General features: G+C 40.3%; 1 protein-coding gene across 1 annotated transcript in view; it reads right to left on the bottom strand.

Moving 5' to 3' along the window:
- Positions 1–966: 966 nt before the first annotated feature.
- LOC140844015 (uncharacterized) overlaps positions 967–17,078 on the bottom strand; it is a 153,669-nt gene continuing 137,557 nt past the window's right edge. The window contains exons 3-4 of the mRNA XM_073214884.1: positions 2,592–2,677; positions 967–1,190 (exon numbers count right to left, since the gene is read on the bottom strand). Coding sequence (XP_073070985.1) covers positions 1,076–1,190; positions 2,592–2,677 — 201 coding nt within the window. The 3' untranslated portion in view covers positions 967–1,075. The remainder of the gene's footprint in view (positions 1,191–2,591; positions 2,678–17,078) is intronic.

Below are 17,078 nucleotides of genomic sequence, written 5' to 3' on the forward strand. Positions count from 1 at the left end.
TTCTTGCCATCCCTTGAGCACAGCACCACATTCTGGTCTCGGAACCTCTGCACTTGCTGGAAGGAACCCCTGCTCCCCGGAGAGTGACTTGGCTCATTCGCTCCCTGACCTCAGCTCTCTGCTCCAAGTCCCCTCACTGAGCCCTGTAGAGGAGAGGGGTCCTCATTACCCAGGCACAGACTGACGATACTAGAACTAACACTCAGTCTGCTGTTTATTTTCCCCATCACCAGGAAGTCTAAGCAGTATCAGTGATGGAACACTCTTCTGAGAAAAACAAAGCAGCCTTTGTTGGTCTAAGTTTGGAATAACTGCAACAATCATTTCTGAGTTTTAAAAACCTATATGTATACTTTAATGAGCACATTTTCATTACTTGTCCCTTAACAAACACAGTGTTCTCCCTAGAAGTGCTTGGACATGGTGCTCTACACAGTTGACTCAGAGAACTCTAAGCTGTCCAGCTGGTGCCTGATGCAGGTGGACAGGGCTGTGCGTGTTTGTGGGTGAATGTGTGGGAGTTCAGAGTCAGAGCTCTGGGTGCAGGTGGCAATCCCAACCCTTGGGGTGTAGACATATTCCTAGATAAGGATCAACTACGGGCAATGAAAAATTGACAAATCTAGGTGAACTCTATTGAACATGAATATGCAAAAAAGACCTATTGGTGAAGCCATTAACAAATTGGCAGAAGTTATAGCTTAAAAACAGACACCATAAATTTATTAATTCCTGACAGACCTTTATTTCTTCTTTTTTAAAAAATGCATGAATGTATTTAAAAATTTTTAATCCATGTTTTTCTTTATCCTTTAGTTATTTACCTTTATTTTATTTCTTGTTTTATTTTTTTACTGGCATGGTTATAAATCTGAAGTTCAACAAAACAAAAATTATTATTAAAACGTGTTCTGTATTAGTTCTCTATTGCTGAATAACAATATTATCACAAGCTTAGTGGTCTAAACAAACACACATTTATTATCTCATAGTGCCTGTAGGTCAGGAATGAGGGCATGGGTGGGCTCAACCAATTCAGGGTCTCCGAAGGCTGCAGCCAAGGTGTGAGCTGAGGTCAGACTGGGAAGGAGCCAAGCCCGTGTTCCTGTTGGCGAGGTTCAGTTCCTCGGGGCGGCGCAGAGGCTGCCCACAGCATCTTGCCATGTGGGTCTTCCCAGCACTGCCCTTGCCTCTCAAAGCCAATGAAAGGGAGAGAAATATGGGTTCAATCTTGTGTAACATGACATCCCACCACCTTTGCCCTATAATTTGGTGAACAGGGTTATGTCCACACGGTTCCCAGTAGAAGATGGGCAAAATGGGGCACCCTAAGAGTCTGTCTGCCACATATTTAATTTCATGATTATTGAATATAACTTTCCACATAATAATTTTGCCATATAAAGGATGAGGACATTAAAAAATGATCTGCTCAGGATGTCAAATCCACTAGTATACCACAGTCCTTTGCCACACTTCATTTTCTTAACAGCACTTACTTGATTCATTGTGTGTTTTCATTGTTTCATAAAATATTTAATACTATTTAGATATAACACATAATAACAAATAATGAAGGTATACTTAGTATATTCTCATATAGTTTTGTATTGTTGTGCATGTCCTACATTATATATTTATTTGTTCATTGTCTCCCCTGTATAATCTGGAAAGCAGAACTTTTTCTGTTGTGTTCAGCCTCCTAGACGCTGGTTGGTACAAAGTAGGGACTCCATGCATAAGTATTTGATGGATGTATATGTTTGATGCTCAGAAGCATTAAGTTAGGAAAATGGGTAGTAATCTCTCCAGATGTTTTTAATCTCATAGATTCTCCAATTAATTTTTTTGCCCTGGGTTCATAGTATACCTGGTTTAAAATGAAACAACACCACAGGGCTTTTATGGCGCAGAGCAGGCCCCACGTGCTCCCAGAGGCTCCCTCTGCCTTTTGTCTCTCCCCCTAAGCTTTACCTCATTTCTAAATGATGTGTGTGTGTATTTCAAACACAATTGCACTTTGTCACTGTGATGCTAAAATAGCTGCGTAAAAAGTAAGATTTTAGCCAGTGGTCCAAGACTTTTTGTTTTTCTAAAACCAAAAGACAGTTCACTTTAACTAGTGAACTTCTAAATGTTCTGCTTTCTAAACTTAGTGTTCTGTGGCAAGAGCCCCACATCCCACACCTCTCAGGGAGAGTGGGTGAAACTGAAATCTGGAACTCCCTTTTTGGGTAATAGCAGGGTTAAAGAACAAGCCTGGAGGCTGACTGAGTGATAACATACTCGTGTGCGTGAACCCTGCAGGTACCAAGACAGGAAACTCGGCAGGAAGACAGTTTAGAACCAAAGAAAAGGGCAGCTCTCCTCGGAGAATGCTGCTGCCCTGACCATAATCCCAGATGTCAGTAAACAAAGGAACAAAAACCCCACAGAACACTGGTTGACAGCACGGGTTAGGGATTCGATCATGGCAAGCAAGTAGGATTTGAGTTTTATGAGACCTGAAAGACAGACGCTCTGTGACCTGGACGAGTGGAAGAGAGTCGGAGGCGCCTGCTGGTGATAAGGAGACCTTGCCTAAGTCTTACCAACTGCGTATCCGCGTGTCGGCCGTACGGAGTGGAAATGATGGGGTTGCAGCAAACAGCGGGGAGTCCTGCCATGTATGTTCAGGCTGAAAATAGACCCACAAATTATGGACCCATTACTCACAGGGTTCCCAGAGCCCCTAAATTGATGGGCATTTCCAAGGCATTTCACCTTTATAGTGTATAGATTGTGCTCTCTAATACTTAATTAACAGCCTTGTTTTTGAAAGCGAAGCTTTCAGCATAATCCCATGTGTCTTTCATGCTCACATCTACCTCACGGAAGCTGTTGGTGGAGTTCCTTTACATGTGAGGCACTGTGAAGGGAAGACATGTCACAGCTGAACTGTTCTCCTATGGAGGAGGGACGTGACGGAGCACTGGGGAAGCTATAGTTCTAGATTTAAATCCTAGTTCCACCTGATTCGCTGTGTGATTCGGGGCACAACACGTAGCATTTCTCAGCCGTAGTTCCCTCACCTGTGAAATGGGAAGTGTCGCGGTGTCCACATCATAGCGCTGGTACAAGGAGTAAAAGGTACGGTGCGTGATGTCCAGTGAACGGTTAATATTATTTTCAGTCTACTTATAACTGGATTTTACTGCTTTTCATAGTTTATAAACGTTGTCAAAAAAAGGATGTATCTTATTTATTTTTGTGCCCTTCTCACCCATCCCAGACAGAGGAAAGTAGGTGGCACATAGTAGGTCTTTAGTACATGTTTGATGTTGGATTAAATAACATGCTTCATTTATTATCTAATAAATTCTTGATTAGGTTGGAAGGATAGGTTGTAGAGAAAAACTGATATCATATTTACCTGCTCAAAGTAATACCATCTTATAAAAATCTACTATGCATATACAGAAAGAAAGCCATAAAAATGTTAATGGTAGTGGGATTATCAACTTTCCAGATTTTCTGCCCTTGACATATATAGCTCTTTAATTAGAAAAAATAGCTACTCTTTTAAAAAGGTATACTTGATGAGAGAAGTAACAGTGAAAGAAAAAGGAATGAGATACATATTGTTAAGTACAATTTCCCAATAGATTTTGTTACCCATTATGCCTTCCAAAAAACACAGTGACCTAATAAAATTAAGTTTGAAAGTTCTCAATAAATGAAGATATTCTGAAAAATCTTTTAAGAAGGAATGGGGACACAATCTTTGACCTATATCCAATGATCATCTGAGCAAGGAACACCATCTTTCATAAAGTAAACAGCATTACAGCTGCTTCCATCATGCTGACTATAAGAAGATTATCATACTCAGAATGGAAATTCCAGGAACCTGCATTCTAATTAACATGGAAATGAAATCCAGAAAATAAATACGTATCCAAAGTTTATGCAGACCCAGGGTACCATGGAGACAGATGCAGGTTGTTCTAATCTGGTGCCGTTAAGAACATGAGTGTTTGTTGGGGAATATTGCATGGAAAGTTGACATTCGATCCAATTAGAAAGGGCTAAGTAAAGAAGCTGAAAGCAATTTCTTTTGTTCAATTAAATTAGGCATCCAAATGATAGGCTACTCTTTGACCTTCCTGGAAAGGGTCAGGATGGCTTCTAATGGTCATTGTTTATTTAGTAGGACTTGCAATTGTTTAATTAGTAGGACTTAAGGAAATATATTGCAGATCAAAAATCAGCCAAGAAAGAATTTGCAAGAATTTCTCTAATGTAATCTTATTGATTCTATTTACCAATTTTTAATTTGGAGAAACAGAAGCAATTGTAAACACAAAACCAAAATGAATGTGGGGTGTATTAAACAAAATTAAGAGGTCACTTTCTGCATGTTTGCTAATTTATGTTACAGCTGCTAAAGAAAGGAGGTTTTTAAAAAATAGCTCCTTTGGGCTCTTCTCCAAGGTCCCACTTGGAATAGCTGAGGACCATCCTTGGCATTTATAAAGATACATGATTTCTTAATTAGATGGGTGACTTATAGGACCAGAGTTTAATTCTGCCCTAGATTATAATTCCTAGATACTATAGTTACTATTATTTATAGCATTGGGCATGCTACTATTTCATCCATGCTACAATGTTATAGTAGTTAAATAAAATCTCTTTCTTTATCACTAAATTCTAAGCTACTATGAGAAAGATTGATTATAAACACTGAATTAGTAGAACAGATTTACATCATTTTTGCTCCTATATTCTCAATCAGATACAGATTGAACATTTATTAAGTATTTATGACATGCTGATCTCAATGCTGGGGATTTCATGACACCTGCTATTACCTGGCCTTATAGTTAGAGGAGGTATGAAGACATATTGTGCATTATGTGTTTTGACTCAGAATCATGGGTTCTTTGAAGTGTCAGTGAATTATTATCTTGGTGTGTAACTTAAGTAATAAATCTTTAGAGTCATACTGTAACATTATTATCATTATTTTTAATATAGAAGTAATGTATATATATTCATACATAATTTTAAGAATTGAAAACAATAGAATGACATAAATGAAAAGTAAAAGTTGCTCATTCTCTCCTCCCTGAGTCCTAGTTTCTTCCCGCTGAGAGACGGCACACTGTAGAAATGACCACAGTGCCGTGTAGCTCTTCTTACCAAGAGCTAGGATATCCCTTTGAATCTGGGATGGCATTGAGATTTATTTAAATTAATAGAATATGGTGGAAACAGCACTATATGAGTTCCAAACCTAGGGTTCAAAGGACCTTGCATCATGTAATTGTAGATTAATGATACAAAAAAAAAAAAAAAAAAAAAGACCTTGCAGCTCCCTACTCTGAAAACTACAAGACATTAATGAAAGAAATAAAAGAAGACATGAATAAATGGAAATATATCCCATGTTCACAGATTGGAAGAATCAATGTTGTTAAAATGTCAGTACTACAAAAGCCATCTATAGATTCAATGCAGTCCTTCTTAAGATTCCAGTATCATTTTTACAGAAATCGAAAAAAACACTCCTAAAATTTGTATGGAACCACAAAAGACCCTGAATAGTCAAAGAAATCCTGAGGAAGAAGAACAAAGCAGGAGGCATCACACTTCCTGATTTCAAGTGTCCTACAAAGCTATGATAATTGAAACAGTATGGTACTGGCATAAAGATAGACAAATAGATGAATGGAACAGAACTGAGAGCCCTGAAATATGTGGTGAACTAGTATTTGACAAGGGAGCCAAGAATACTGAATGGAGAAAGGACTGTCCCTTCAATAAATGGTGCTGGGATAAATGGATATTCACATGTAAAAGAGGAAAACAGGATGCATATGATACATAACTCACAAAAATTAATTTGAAGTGGATTAAAGACTTAAATGTAATATAAGAGGCTGTGAAACTCTCAGAGGAAAACACAGGAAAAGAGCTCCTTGACATGGGTCTTGGTAATGAATTTTTGGATATGACACTTAAAGTACAAGTAACAGAATCAAAAATAAACAAGTGAAATTACATGAAATTGAAATGCTTCTTCACAGCAAGAGAAACCATCAACAAAGTGAAATGACAACCTACAGAACAGGACATTATATTTTTGAACCATATATCTGATAAAGGATTGATATTTGAAATACATAAAGAAATCACACAACTCAATAGCAAAATACTAAATAATCCAATTTAAAAATGGGCAAAGGAACTGAATAGACATTTTCCCACAAAAGAAATGTGAAAGGCTAACAGGTATATACAAAGGCGCTCAACATCACTAGTCACCAGGGAGATGCAAATTAAAACCACAGTGAGATGTCATCTTGCACCTGTTAGAATGAATGGCCATCAACAAAAAGACAAGCTAACAAATGCTGGAGTAGATGTGGAGAAAAGGGACTCCTCGTATTGTTGGTGGAATTGTAAATTGGTACAGCCACTATGAAAACAGTACGGAGGTTCCTCAAAACATTAAAAATAGAAAAACTATATGATCCAGCCATTCTACTGCTGGGAATATATCCACAGGAAACAAAACACTAACTTGAAAAGATATCTGGACTCCCATGTTTATAGCAGCATTATTTACAATAGCCAAGACATGGAAACAGCTGAAGTGTCCATTGATGGGAAGTTATGGTGTATATATATATAATAGAATATTACTCAGCCAGAAAAAAACAAGGAAATCCTACCCTTTGCAACAACATGGATAGACCTTGAAGGCATTGTGCTATGTGAAATAAGACAGAGAAAGTCAAATACTGTATGATCTCATTTATTATTATATGTAGAATGTAATTTTTTAAAGCCAAATTTATAGAAAAAGAAATTAGATTTGCAATTACCAGAGTTAGAGGATGCAGAAAGGAGGAATTGGAGAAAGATGGCCAGTTATAAGATAAATAAGTACTACAGTTGTGATGCACAGCCTAGTAAAACTGATAGGAGAGTGGGTCCTAAGAGCTGGCATCACATGGCGAAATGGTTTTCCTTCTCTTTTTATTGTACGTATACGAGATGATGGATGTTAACTAAACCTGTTGGGACCATTTCACAATAAATATGAATCAAGCGTCATACTCTACACCTTATACGTACATAGTGATGTATGTCAATTATTTCTCAATAATACTGGAGGGGAAAAAAGGAAGACTTTCAGCTCCTATATTTTGCTCTGGAAACAATGAGGTCACCAGGTGACTGCCCAGAAGCATCTATGTGAGAAACCACGTAGAGATGAGCCATCTCAGCTGAGGACCCCCAGCCCACGAACCCCCAGCCCACCTGGCCAGACCTACCTAGATGGACCCAGTCCAAACTGCTGACCTGTAGAGTCATGGACTGAAAAAGTGGCTGTTATTTTAAGCCAGTACGTTTTGTGGAGATTTGTTAAACCCAAAAGCTGAGTGGTGCAAGAAGTGAGCGTGTGGTTGGCTTCCGGCATCTGTGAGCTGTAAGGACACAGCACACATGGAAATCCATGGAGTAATGACATTATGAAGGGGAAATTAAGTGGGGGCCTACTGGTTTAGGTGGTGGTATGTGATTCTCACAAGGTAGATACAAGGGAAACTGGGGTGAAGAGAGATAACAAAAGTAAGCAAGGGGTTCTGATTTTGTACAAATGTGAATCCCAGACTGCACCCTTCAGTACCTCTGCATCATGGTGCCTACCCACCCGTATGCTGGCTGCTTGCAAGCAGATTCCTGCTGCCTCACTGCCTCTGCCCAGCCCAGTAGTCATGCTGTGGGGTGGGCCTGAGGTTTGGGAGCAGAGAGCGCATCCACATCTTGGTGGAAGTGGCTTTGAGAAGGAGAGACAGTTTGGAGCATTCCATAGAACTCTATAGGGATATTTCAGGGAGAAGAGCTCAGAAGCAGACCTCTGAGGGAGGGCCTGCAGGAGAAAGGGTTTGACCACAACTGTGTCAAGTGGAGGAAATATTTCTGAGAGTGGCAAGATTTACAAGGCTACAAACAATGCTGTTCTTATAACCAGCCCTTTGCAGTCAATCCATTTTTTTTGGTATCATTAATCTACAATTACATGAACAACATTATGGTTACTAGACTCCCTTCATCATCAAGTCCCCCCCACATACCTCATTACAGTCACTGTCTATCAGCGTAGTAGGATGTTATAGAATCACTACTTGTCTTCTCTGTGTTGTACAGCCCTCCCCATGCCCCCCTACATTATGGGTGCTAATTGTAATGCTCCCTTTCCCCCCTCCCCAGTCCCTTTCCCTTTGGTAACTGTTAGTCCATTCTTGGGTTCTGTGAGTCTGCTGCTGTTTTGTTCCTTCAGTTTTTTTCTTTGTTCTTATGCTCCACAGATGAGTGAAATCATTTGGTACTTGTCTTTCTCTGAGTGGCTTATTTCACTGAGCATAATACCCTCTAGCTCCATCCATGTTGTTGCAAATGGTAGGATTTGTTTTCTTCTTATGGCTGAATAATATTCCATTGCATATATGTACCACCTCTTCTTTATCCATTCATCTGCTGATAGACACATGGATTGCTTCCATTTCTTGGCTATTGTAAATAATTCTGTGATAAATATAGGAGTGCATCTGTCTTTTTTAAACTGGGCTCCTGCATTCTTAGTGTAAATTCCAGGAGTGGGATTCCTGGGTCAAATGGTAGTTCTATTTTTAATTTTTTGAAGAAACTCCATACTGCTTTCCACAATGGTTGAACTAATTTACATTCCCACCAGCAGTGTAGGAGGGTTCCCCTTTCTCCACAGCCTCACCAACATTTGTTGTTGTTTGTCTTTTGGATGGTGGCCATCCTTCCTGGTGTGAGGTGGCATCTCATTGTGGTTTTAATTTGCATTTCTCTAATGATTAGTGATGGAGCATCTTTTCATGTGCCTGTCAGCCATCTGAATTTCTTCTTTGGAGAAGTGTCTGTTCACATCCTCTGCCATTTTTTAATTGGATTATTTGCTTTTTGTTTGTTGAGGTGCGTGAGCTCTTTATATAATTTGTATGTCAAACCCTTATGGGATCTGTCATTTATGAATATATTCTCCCATACTGTAGGATGTCTTTTTGTTCTATTCATGGTGTCTGTTGCTGTACAGAAGTTTTTCAGCTTGACATAGACCCACTTGTTCATTTTTGCTTTTGTTTCCCTTGCCGAGGGAGATATATTATGAAGAAGTCGCTCATGTTTATGCCCAAGAGATTTTTGCCTATGTTTTTTTCTATCAGTTGTATTGTTTTATGACTTATATTCAGGTTTTTGATCCATTTCAAATTTACTTTTGTGCCTGGGGTTAGACAATGATCCAGTTTCATTCTCTTACATGTAGCTGTCCAGTTTTGCCAACACCAGCTATTGGAGAGGCTGTCGTTTCCCCATTGCATATCCATGGCTCCTTTATCATATATTAATTGACCATATATGTTTGGGTAAATATCTGGAGTCTCTATTCTGTTTCACTGGTCTGTGGGTCTGTTCTTGTGCCAGCACCAAATTGTCTTGATTACTGTGGCTTTGTAGTAGAGCTTGAAGTGAGATCCCCCCTGCTTTATTTATTCTTCCTTCTCAGGATTTCTTTGGCTATTTGGGGTTTTTATGTTTCCATCTGAATTTTAGAACTACTTGTTCCAGTTTGTTGAAGAATGCTGTTGGTATTTTGATAGGAGTTGCATTGGGCAGGATGGCCATTTTGACAATATACATTCTTCCTAGTGAAGAGCGTGAGATGAGTTTCCATTTGTTATTGATCTCTTTAATTTCTCTTAAGAGTGTCTTATAGTTTTCAGGGTATAGGTCTTTCACTTCCTTTGTTAGGTTTATTCCTAGATATCTCATTCTATTTGATGCAATTGTGAATGGAATTGTTTTCCTGATTTCTCTTTCTGCTAGTTCATCATTAGTGTATAGGAAAGCAACAGATTTCTATGTATTAATTTTGTATCCTGCAACTTTGCTAAATTCTGATATTAGTTCTAGTAGTTTTGGAGTGGAGTCTTTAGGGATTTTGATGTACAATATCATGTCATCTGAAAATAGTGACAGTTTGACTTCTTCTTTACCAGTCTGGATGCCTTGTATTTGTTTGTGTTGTCTGATTGCCATAGCTAGGACCTCCAGTACTATGTTGAATAACAGTGGGGAGAATGGACATCCTTGTCTTGTCCCTGATCTTAGGTGAAAAGATTTCAGCTTCTTGCTGTTAAGTATGATGTTGGCTTTGGGTTTTTCACATATGGTCTTTATTCTGTTGAGTTACTTGCCCTTTGTACCCATTTTGTTGAGAGTTTTTATCATCAATCAATGTTGAATTTTGTCAAATGCTTTTTCAGCATTTATGCAGATGATCGTGTGGTTTATGTCCTTCTTTTTGTTGATGTGGTGGATGATGTTGATGGATTTTCGAATGTTGTACCATCCTTGCATCCCTGGGATGAATCCCACTTGGTCATGGTGTATGATCCTTTTGATGTATTTTTGAATTCAGTTTGCTAATATTTTGTTGAGTATTTTTGCATCTATGTTCATCAGGGACATTGGTCTGTAATTTTCTTTTTTTGTAGTGTCTTTGCTTGGTTTTGGTATTACAGTGATGCTGGCTTCATAGAATGAGTTTGGAAGTATTCCCTCCTCTTCTATTTTTTGGAAAACTTTAAGGAGAATGGCTATTATGTCTTCTGTATATGTCTGATAAAATTCAGCCATGAGTCCATCTGGCATGGGTTTTGTTCTTGTGTAGTTTTTTGAATACCAATTCAATTTAATTGCTGGTAATTGTTCTGTTTAGATTTTCTGTTTCTTGGTCCATCTTGGAAGGTTGTATTTTTCTAGGAAGTTGTCCATTTCTTCTAGGTTTTTCAGCTTGTTAGCATATAGATTTTCATAGTATTCTCTAATAATTCTTTATATTTCTGTGGTGTCTGGTCATGATTGTTTTGTTCTCATTTCTGATTCTGTTGATGTGTGTAGATTCTCTTTTTTTCTTAATAAGTCTGGCTAGGGGCTTATCTATTTTGTTTATTTTCTCAAAGAACCAGCTCTTGGTTTCATTGATATTTTCTATTGCTTTATTCTTCTCAATTTTATTTATTTCTTCTCTGATCTTTATTATGTCCCTCCTTCTGCTGACTTTGGGCCTCATTTGTTCTTCTTTTTCCAGTTTCAATAATTGTTACTTTAGACTATTCATTTGGGATTGTTCTTCCTTCTTTAAATAGGCCTGGATTGCTAGATACTTTCCTCTTAGAATGCCTTCGCTGCATCCCACAGAAGTTGGGCTTTGTGCTGTTGTTGTCACTTGTCTCCATATATTGCTTTACCTCTTTTAATTTTTTTGTTGATCCATTGATTATTTAGGCAGATGTTGTTAAGACTCCATGTGTTTGTGAGCCTTTTTGTTTTCTTTGTTCAATTTATTTCTAGTTTTATACCTTTGTGATCGGAGAATTTCATTGGTAGAATTTCAGTCTTTTGAATTTACCGAAGCTCTTTTTGTGGCCTAGTAGGTGGTCTCTTCTGGAAAATGTTCCTTGTGCACTTGAGAAGAATGTGTATCCTGCTGCTTTTGAGTGTAGAGTTCTGTAGATGTCTGTTAGGTCCATCTGTTCTAGTGTGTTGTTCAGTGCCTCTGTGTCCTTACTGACATTCTGTCTGGTGGATCTGTCGTTTGGAGTGAGTGGTGTGTTGAAGTCTCCTAAAATGAGTGCATTGCATTCTATTTCCTCCTTTAATTCCATTAGTATTTGTTTCACATATGTTGGTGTCCTGTGTTGGGTGCATAGGTATTTATAATGGTTGTACCCTCTTGTTGGACTGACCCCTTTATCATTATGTAATGTCCTTCTTCATCTCTTGTTACTTTCTTTGTTTTGAAGTCTGTTTTGTCTGATACAAGTGCTGCAAACCCTGCTTTTTTCTCCCTATCGTTTACATGAAATATCTTTTTCCATCCTTTCACTTTTAATCTGTGTATATTTTTGGGCTTGGGGTGAGTCTCTGGTAAGCAGTATATAGATGGGTCTTGCTTTTTTATCCATTCTATTACTCTGTGTGTTTTGGTTGGTGCATTCACTACATTTATATTTAGGGTGATTATCAATAGATACATACTTACTGCCATTGGAGGGTTTGGATTCTTGGTTACCAAAGGTTCAAGGGTAGCTTCTTTACTATCTAACCATCTAACTGAACTCTGTTATTAAGCTATTACAAACACAGTCTAATGAATCTTTATTTCTCTCCCTTCTTATTCTTCCTCCTTCATTTTTTATATATTAGGTGTTTTATTCTGTACTTTTTTGTGTTTCCTTTGACTGCTTTTGTGGATAGTTGATTTTATTTTTTACCTTTTGTTAGTATTTGGTTGATCTCCTTTCTTTGGTGTGATTTTATTTTCTCTGGTGACATCTATTTAGCCTTAGGAGTGCTTCCATCTAGAGCTGTCCCTTTAAAATATCCTGTAGAGGTGGTTTGTGGGAGGCAAATTCCCCTCAACTTTTGCTTATCTGGAAATTGTTTAATCCCTCCTTCAAATTTAAGTGATAATCATGCTGGATACAGTATTCTTGGTTCAAGACCCTTCTGTTTCATTGCATTAAATATATCATGCCATTCTCTTCTGGCCTGTAAGGTTTCTTTTGAGAAGTCTGATGATAGTTTGATGGGTTTTCCTTTGTAGGTGATCTATTTTCTCTCTCTGGCTACCTTTAATACTCTGTCCTTGTCTTTGATCTTTGCCATTTTAGTTATTATATGTCTTGGTGTTGTCCTCCTTGGGTCCCATGTGTTGGGAGATCTGTGGGCTTCCATGGTCTGAGAGACTGTTTCCTTTCCCAGCTTGGGGTAGTTTTCAGCAATTATTTCTTCAAAGACACTTTCTAACCCTTTTTCTCTCTCTTCTTCTGGTACCCCTATAAATGTGAATATTGTTCTATTTGGATTGGTCACATAGTTCTCTTAATATTCTTTCATTCCTAGAGATACTTTTATCTCTCTGCCTCTGCTTCTCTGTATTCCTGTTCTCTGATTTCTATTCCATTAACAGTCTGTTGTACCTCATCCAGTCTGCTCTTAAGACCTTCTATCGATTGTTTCATTTCTGTTTTCTCCCACTGGACTTCATCCCTTAGCTCTTGCATATTTCTCTGCAGGTCATCAGCATGGTTATGACTTTTATTTCGAATTCTTTTTCAGGAATATTGGTTATATCTATCTTACCAGGCCCTCTCTCTGGGGTTCTCTGAGTGATTTTTGACTGGAACAGATTCTTCTGCCTTTTCATGGTGATAAAAGTGGTCGCAGGCAGGTGGCACATGGGTCAGCTGGAAGAACAAAGTCCCTTCCTGCTTGCTGGTCACCTTGCCCTTCTCCGCTCCCTGTGCCATGTACCCACACACTGGGAACAGCCTCTGGGATAATATCCTGAGCTGCCATGGGCGGAGTGTCCCTTGGGATAGTGTAGGGCCCTGCAGGGGGTTGCAGAAATGCCGGGTGTGATCTCCTTTGAGAACGGCACCCCTTCATGACTTCTGTACCTTGCTCTGGCTTCCGTTGCCTGTGCCAGTTACCCTGAAACCAGGAGAAGTCTCTTGGTTAATCCCCTGAGCCTGCCATGGGCAGGGTGGCCCTCGGGATAGCCTAGTGCAATGTGGGGTGTGGCTGACGCATTGGGTGTGTTCTCCTGTGAGAATGGCATCCTTTCATGCCTTCCAGACCTTGCTCTGGCTTCCTCTGTCTGTGCTGGGCAGCTGTGCACTGCCAGCAGCCTCTGGGTCTGTCGTGGTTAGCTGCATGCTGGGAGGAGACTCTGTGTGGTTGCTGTGGGCAGGGCTGCTCTCCAGCTGCTCTGCAGCTGGGGCGGGTCAGCTGGTTTGCTTGCAGCACTGGCTGGGGGGGAATGAATGGCAGGCTACTTATCACAGTGGGGGGCTTGGTGGCTGCTTTATCCCCCAGGGGATTAGGGCACCTGAAGTTCCTCATGATTCTCAGCATGCTGGGCTGAGTGTGCCAGTATGATTTTGTCCAGCTGTTCAGCCCTTGTCCCTTTAAGGATTTTAAAAAGTGCCCACTTATCTTTTGTCCCAGGGGCGCTGGCTGTGGGGACCTGCTTCTGGTCTCCATCTCAGATTTTACTTGTCCATTTTTCTAATATCCATTACACCATGCAATGTGTGTCTGTGCTCCCAGTGCTGATTACTGGGGCTGATTATTTAGTAGTCCTGTGCTTCCACTCCCTCCACACTCTGATTATTTTCCTCCCACCCATGACCTGAGGTTGTGGGAGTCCTTGGGTCCTGCCAGGTCACGGCTTTGTATCTTTCCCTTTTCATGAGATGCTGAGTTCTTGCAGATGTAGATGTAGCCTGGTTGTTGTACTGTATTTTCTGGTCTCTCTTTTAAGAATAGTTGTATTTGTTGTATCTTCAAAAATATATGTGGTTTTGGGAAGAGATTTCTGCTGCCCTACTGATGTCGCCATCTTGAGCCCCTCTAGCCATGCATTCTTAATCTCCTTGTCAAGTTTGTTCTTCCAGAATGGAAAATCCAACTCCAGATGTTGCTCAAAGATTTCAACCTCTGTCTCTAATAAGCAGCAAAGAAACTAGCTGATCAAGTCTCTCAGATTCATCAGAGGCTCTCAGAATCATAAGGAGTTCAGTTCCAGTTTTAGAATTGGACATCCTGGCTACTACCCTTTGCTAAACTCCTACTAATGCTTTTACTAACCCCACTGTGTGAGCCATGCTTACTAAACTATATTTATTTCTTCCAGACTAAGTCCATCAAGATCAAAGTCCAGTTATCCTGAAAATTCAAGCCCTTACCAACTAACAAGTTGGCCAACTTTCTGAGGCCAGTGCCTTATCAGAATATGCCACATCTATACATCAGTCCCAACAGGCTTAAGAGAATTTGGGCTCACCCAGGCCACAGTCTCTGACCTATCAGAGAACCAGAATCTCTACAGCCCAGGGACCCAAGTCCTCATCAAAGTCTGGAAAGATGGGTTGTCCCGATCTCAACTGCAGCCTATTTGGAAAGGACTCTACCCTGTCCTATGTCTACCCCCTCAGCTGTCAAGTTCCCTGAAGTTACCAGCTGTGGAAAAATCCAGCAGTGCAGAGTCATGAGACCCAAGGGCCCAGCTACACCTGTGAGCCTGTAGAAGATCTGAAATACCTCTTTCCAGTGACAGCCATCTAAGATAAGTGCACCATAACTCCAGTTCCCTAACTCTTTCTAGGCATCATTGTGAGAGTGGGACTTATTATTCATTTCCTGTGCTATTGTAAAACCCCTTTCCTTTAGCCAGCAGCATTTCTGCCCATTGGGTTTAAATCTTAAAAAGAAATGGCTTTAAACATGCCATCACTACTATTATTAACCCTCACCTTACTAGTTCCTCTCCTAGCAGCCATACACCCTCTAACACCAGTAATTAACAAAATTTCTAAAGTAACTAACCAAACCAATTGCTGGATCTGCCCCGGGGGGAATGAATGGCAGGCTACTTATTGCCAGGGGGTCATCTTGAAGATGGTATAAATTTTCTCAGCATTCCAATGCCCCTAGAAACTGTTGCTAATACCACAGCACTATATTGGGGTTTTTCTTACACAACTTATACTACCACCAAAAAAGATGGAGATGGTGGAGGCCCCCAACCTCTCAATCAAGAGTGGGTTACCCCCACACCAGCTAAACAAGTAAGTAAAGTCCATCACCTAGCTGGAAGAGCCAGTCTATGCATTTCCAATTCCTGGGGTACCGGTCCCCTCTTGAGAATCTTCAATATATTCCTACTGTAATGCAGGTTTTATATATAATTACACTTTTCATAAATGGGAACCATGATTCCAAAGGATTCCCCTAATAATGGAGAAAAATTCAATATCTGTAGCCTTAACCACATAGTCACCAGAGAGCCACCCTTTCAAGGCAACACTTTCAGCCTCTGGTTGTGGCGGGGCAACAATAAGTACAATGCCACCAAGCATTATGCAGACAAGTGCTGGGGCATAATCAACAATCCATTGGGACAAGAATCTCTTGGCATTGGAATTCGGACAGGGACAGTCCTTAATATCTCCAGTGTCACCAATCTCCAGCCTTATCCTCCCTTTAACCTCATGCAACTTATTTTCAGAAGCCTTCACTGCCAGATTCCTCATACCCACAGTGACTCCGATGACCGCACCTCCATCTTCATGGGACCACTTGGACACCCTTACAGTCAGCCAACAGACAGCAAGCAACTAAAACCCCATATGGGCACTGTTCCTGTCCGAATCTCCACCATCCCAACAGTCAGCAGGCAGAGGGACCCAAATAACCACACTGTCCTTTACAAGCGGGAAGCAGCCAGACCGGTTATCTCCCCTCCCCCAATGATTTGGGTCCCAGTTGCTTGAGGGGGGGAATGTTAGGTAGGGAAATAGATAGCAGCAGGGTGGAAAGAGAATAAGGCCAGGAAAGCCCAATAAGAAGACCCAGAGTTAATAAATTAAAGCTCAAAAAGCCAGGGGCAACTTGGCCTGGAATGTTTGAATGTTCCCCAGATAAAGGAGGGTACCTCAGCACAGTCCATGTCTTTATTGTGTTAATCATGCAGGCCCAGTGTGGAGGGCTGGAAGCGATATCACCCCAGTAGTGATGTCACCCTGGAAGTGACATCACCGGATCCAGTTACCAGGAAGTGATATCACCAGAATTGAGATCACTGGAAGCAGAAGTGACAACACCAGATATGAGATCAGTCCTTAAGTGACATCATTATGAGCTTGTATTTATTCTGAGCTGTGCTCAGAAATAAAACTCTATCACTTGTCCATCACTAGTGCTCAGTGGACCTCCTGATCCCAACTTTGGTTTCCATGTCTTTCTTGTATCTTTCTCTTTGTTTCCCTTAATTGCTCATCCAGTCCTCTCAGCTTCAGCTGCTTTGTGGAGCTGGTGTCCACAGGTGGTGCCCAAACAGGGACCTGAGAATGGAGAGACAAGGACTGAAAAACTCAGGTCCTCCAGAGCTCGCCTCTGTAAGGCAGCCAGCTATTTGAGTGAGG

Source organism: Manis javanica, chromosome 10, assembly GCF_040802235.1.
Source record: "Manis javanica isolate MJ-LG chromosome 10, MJ_LKY, whole genome shotgun sequence".
Lineage (NCBI taxonomy): Eukaryota > Metazoa > Chordata > Mammalia > Pholidota > Manidae > Manis > Manis javanica.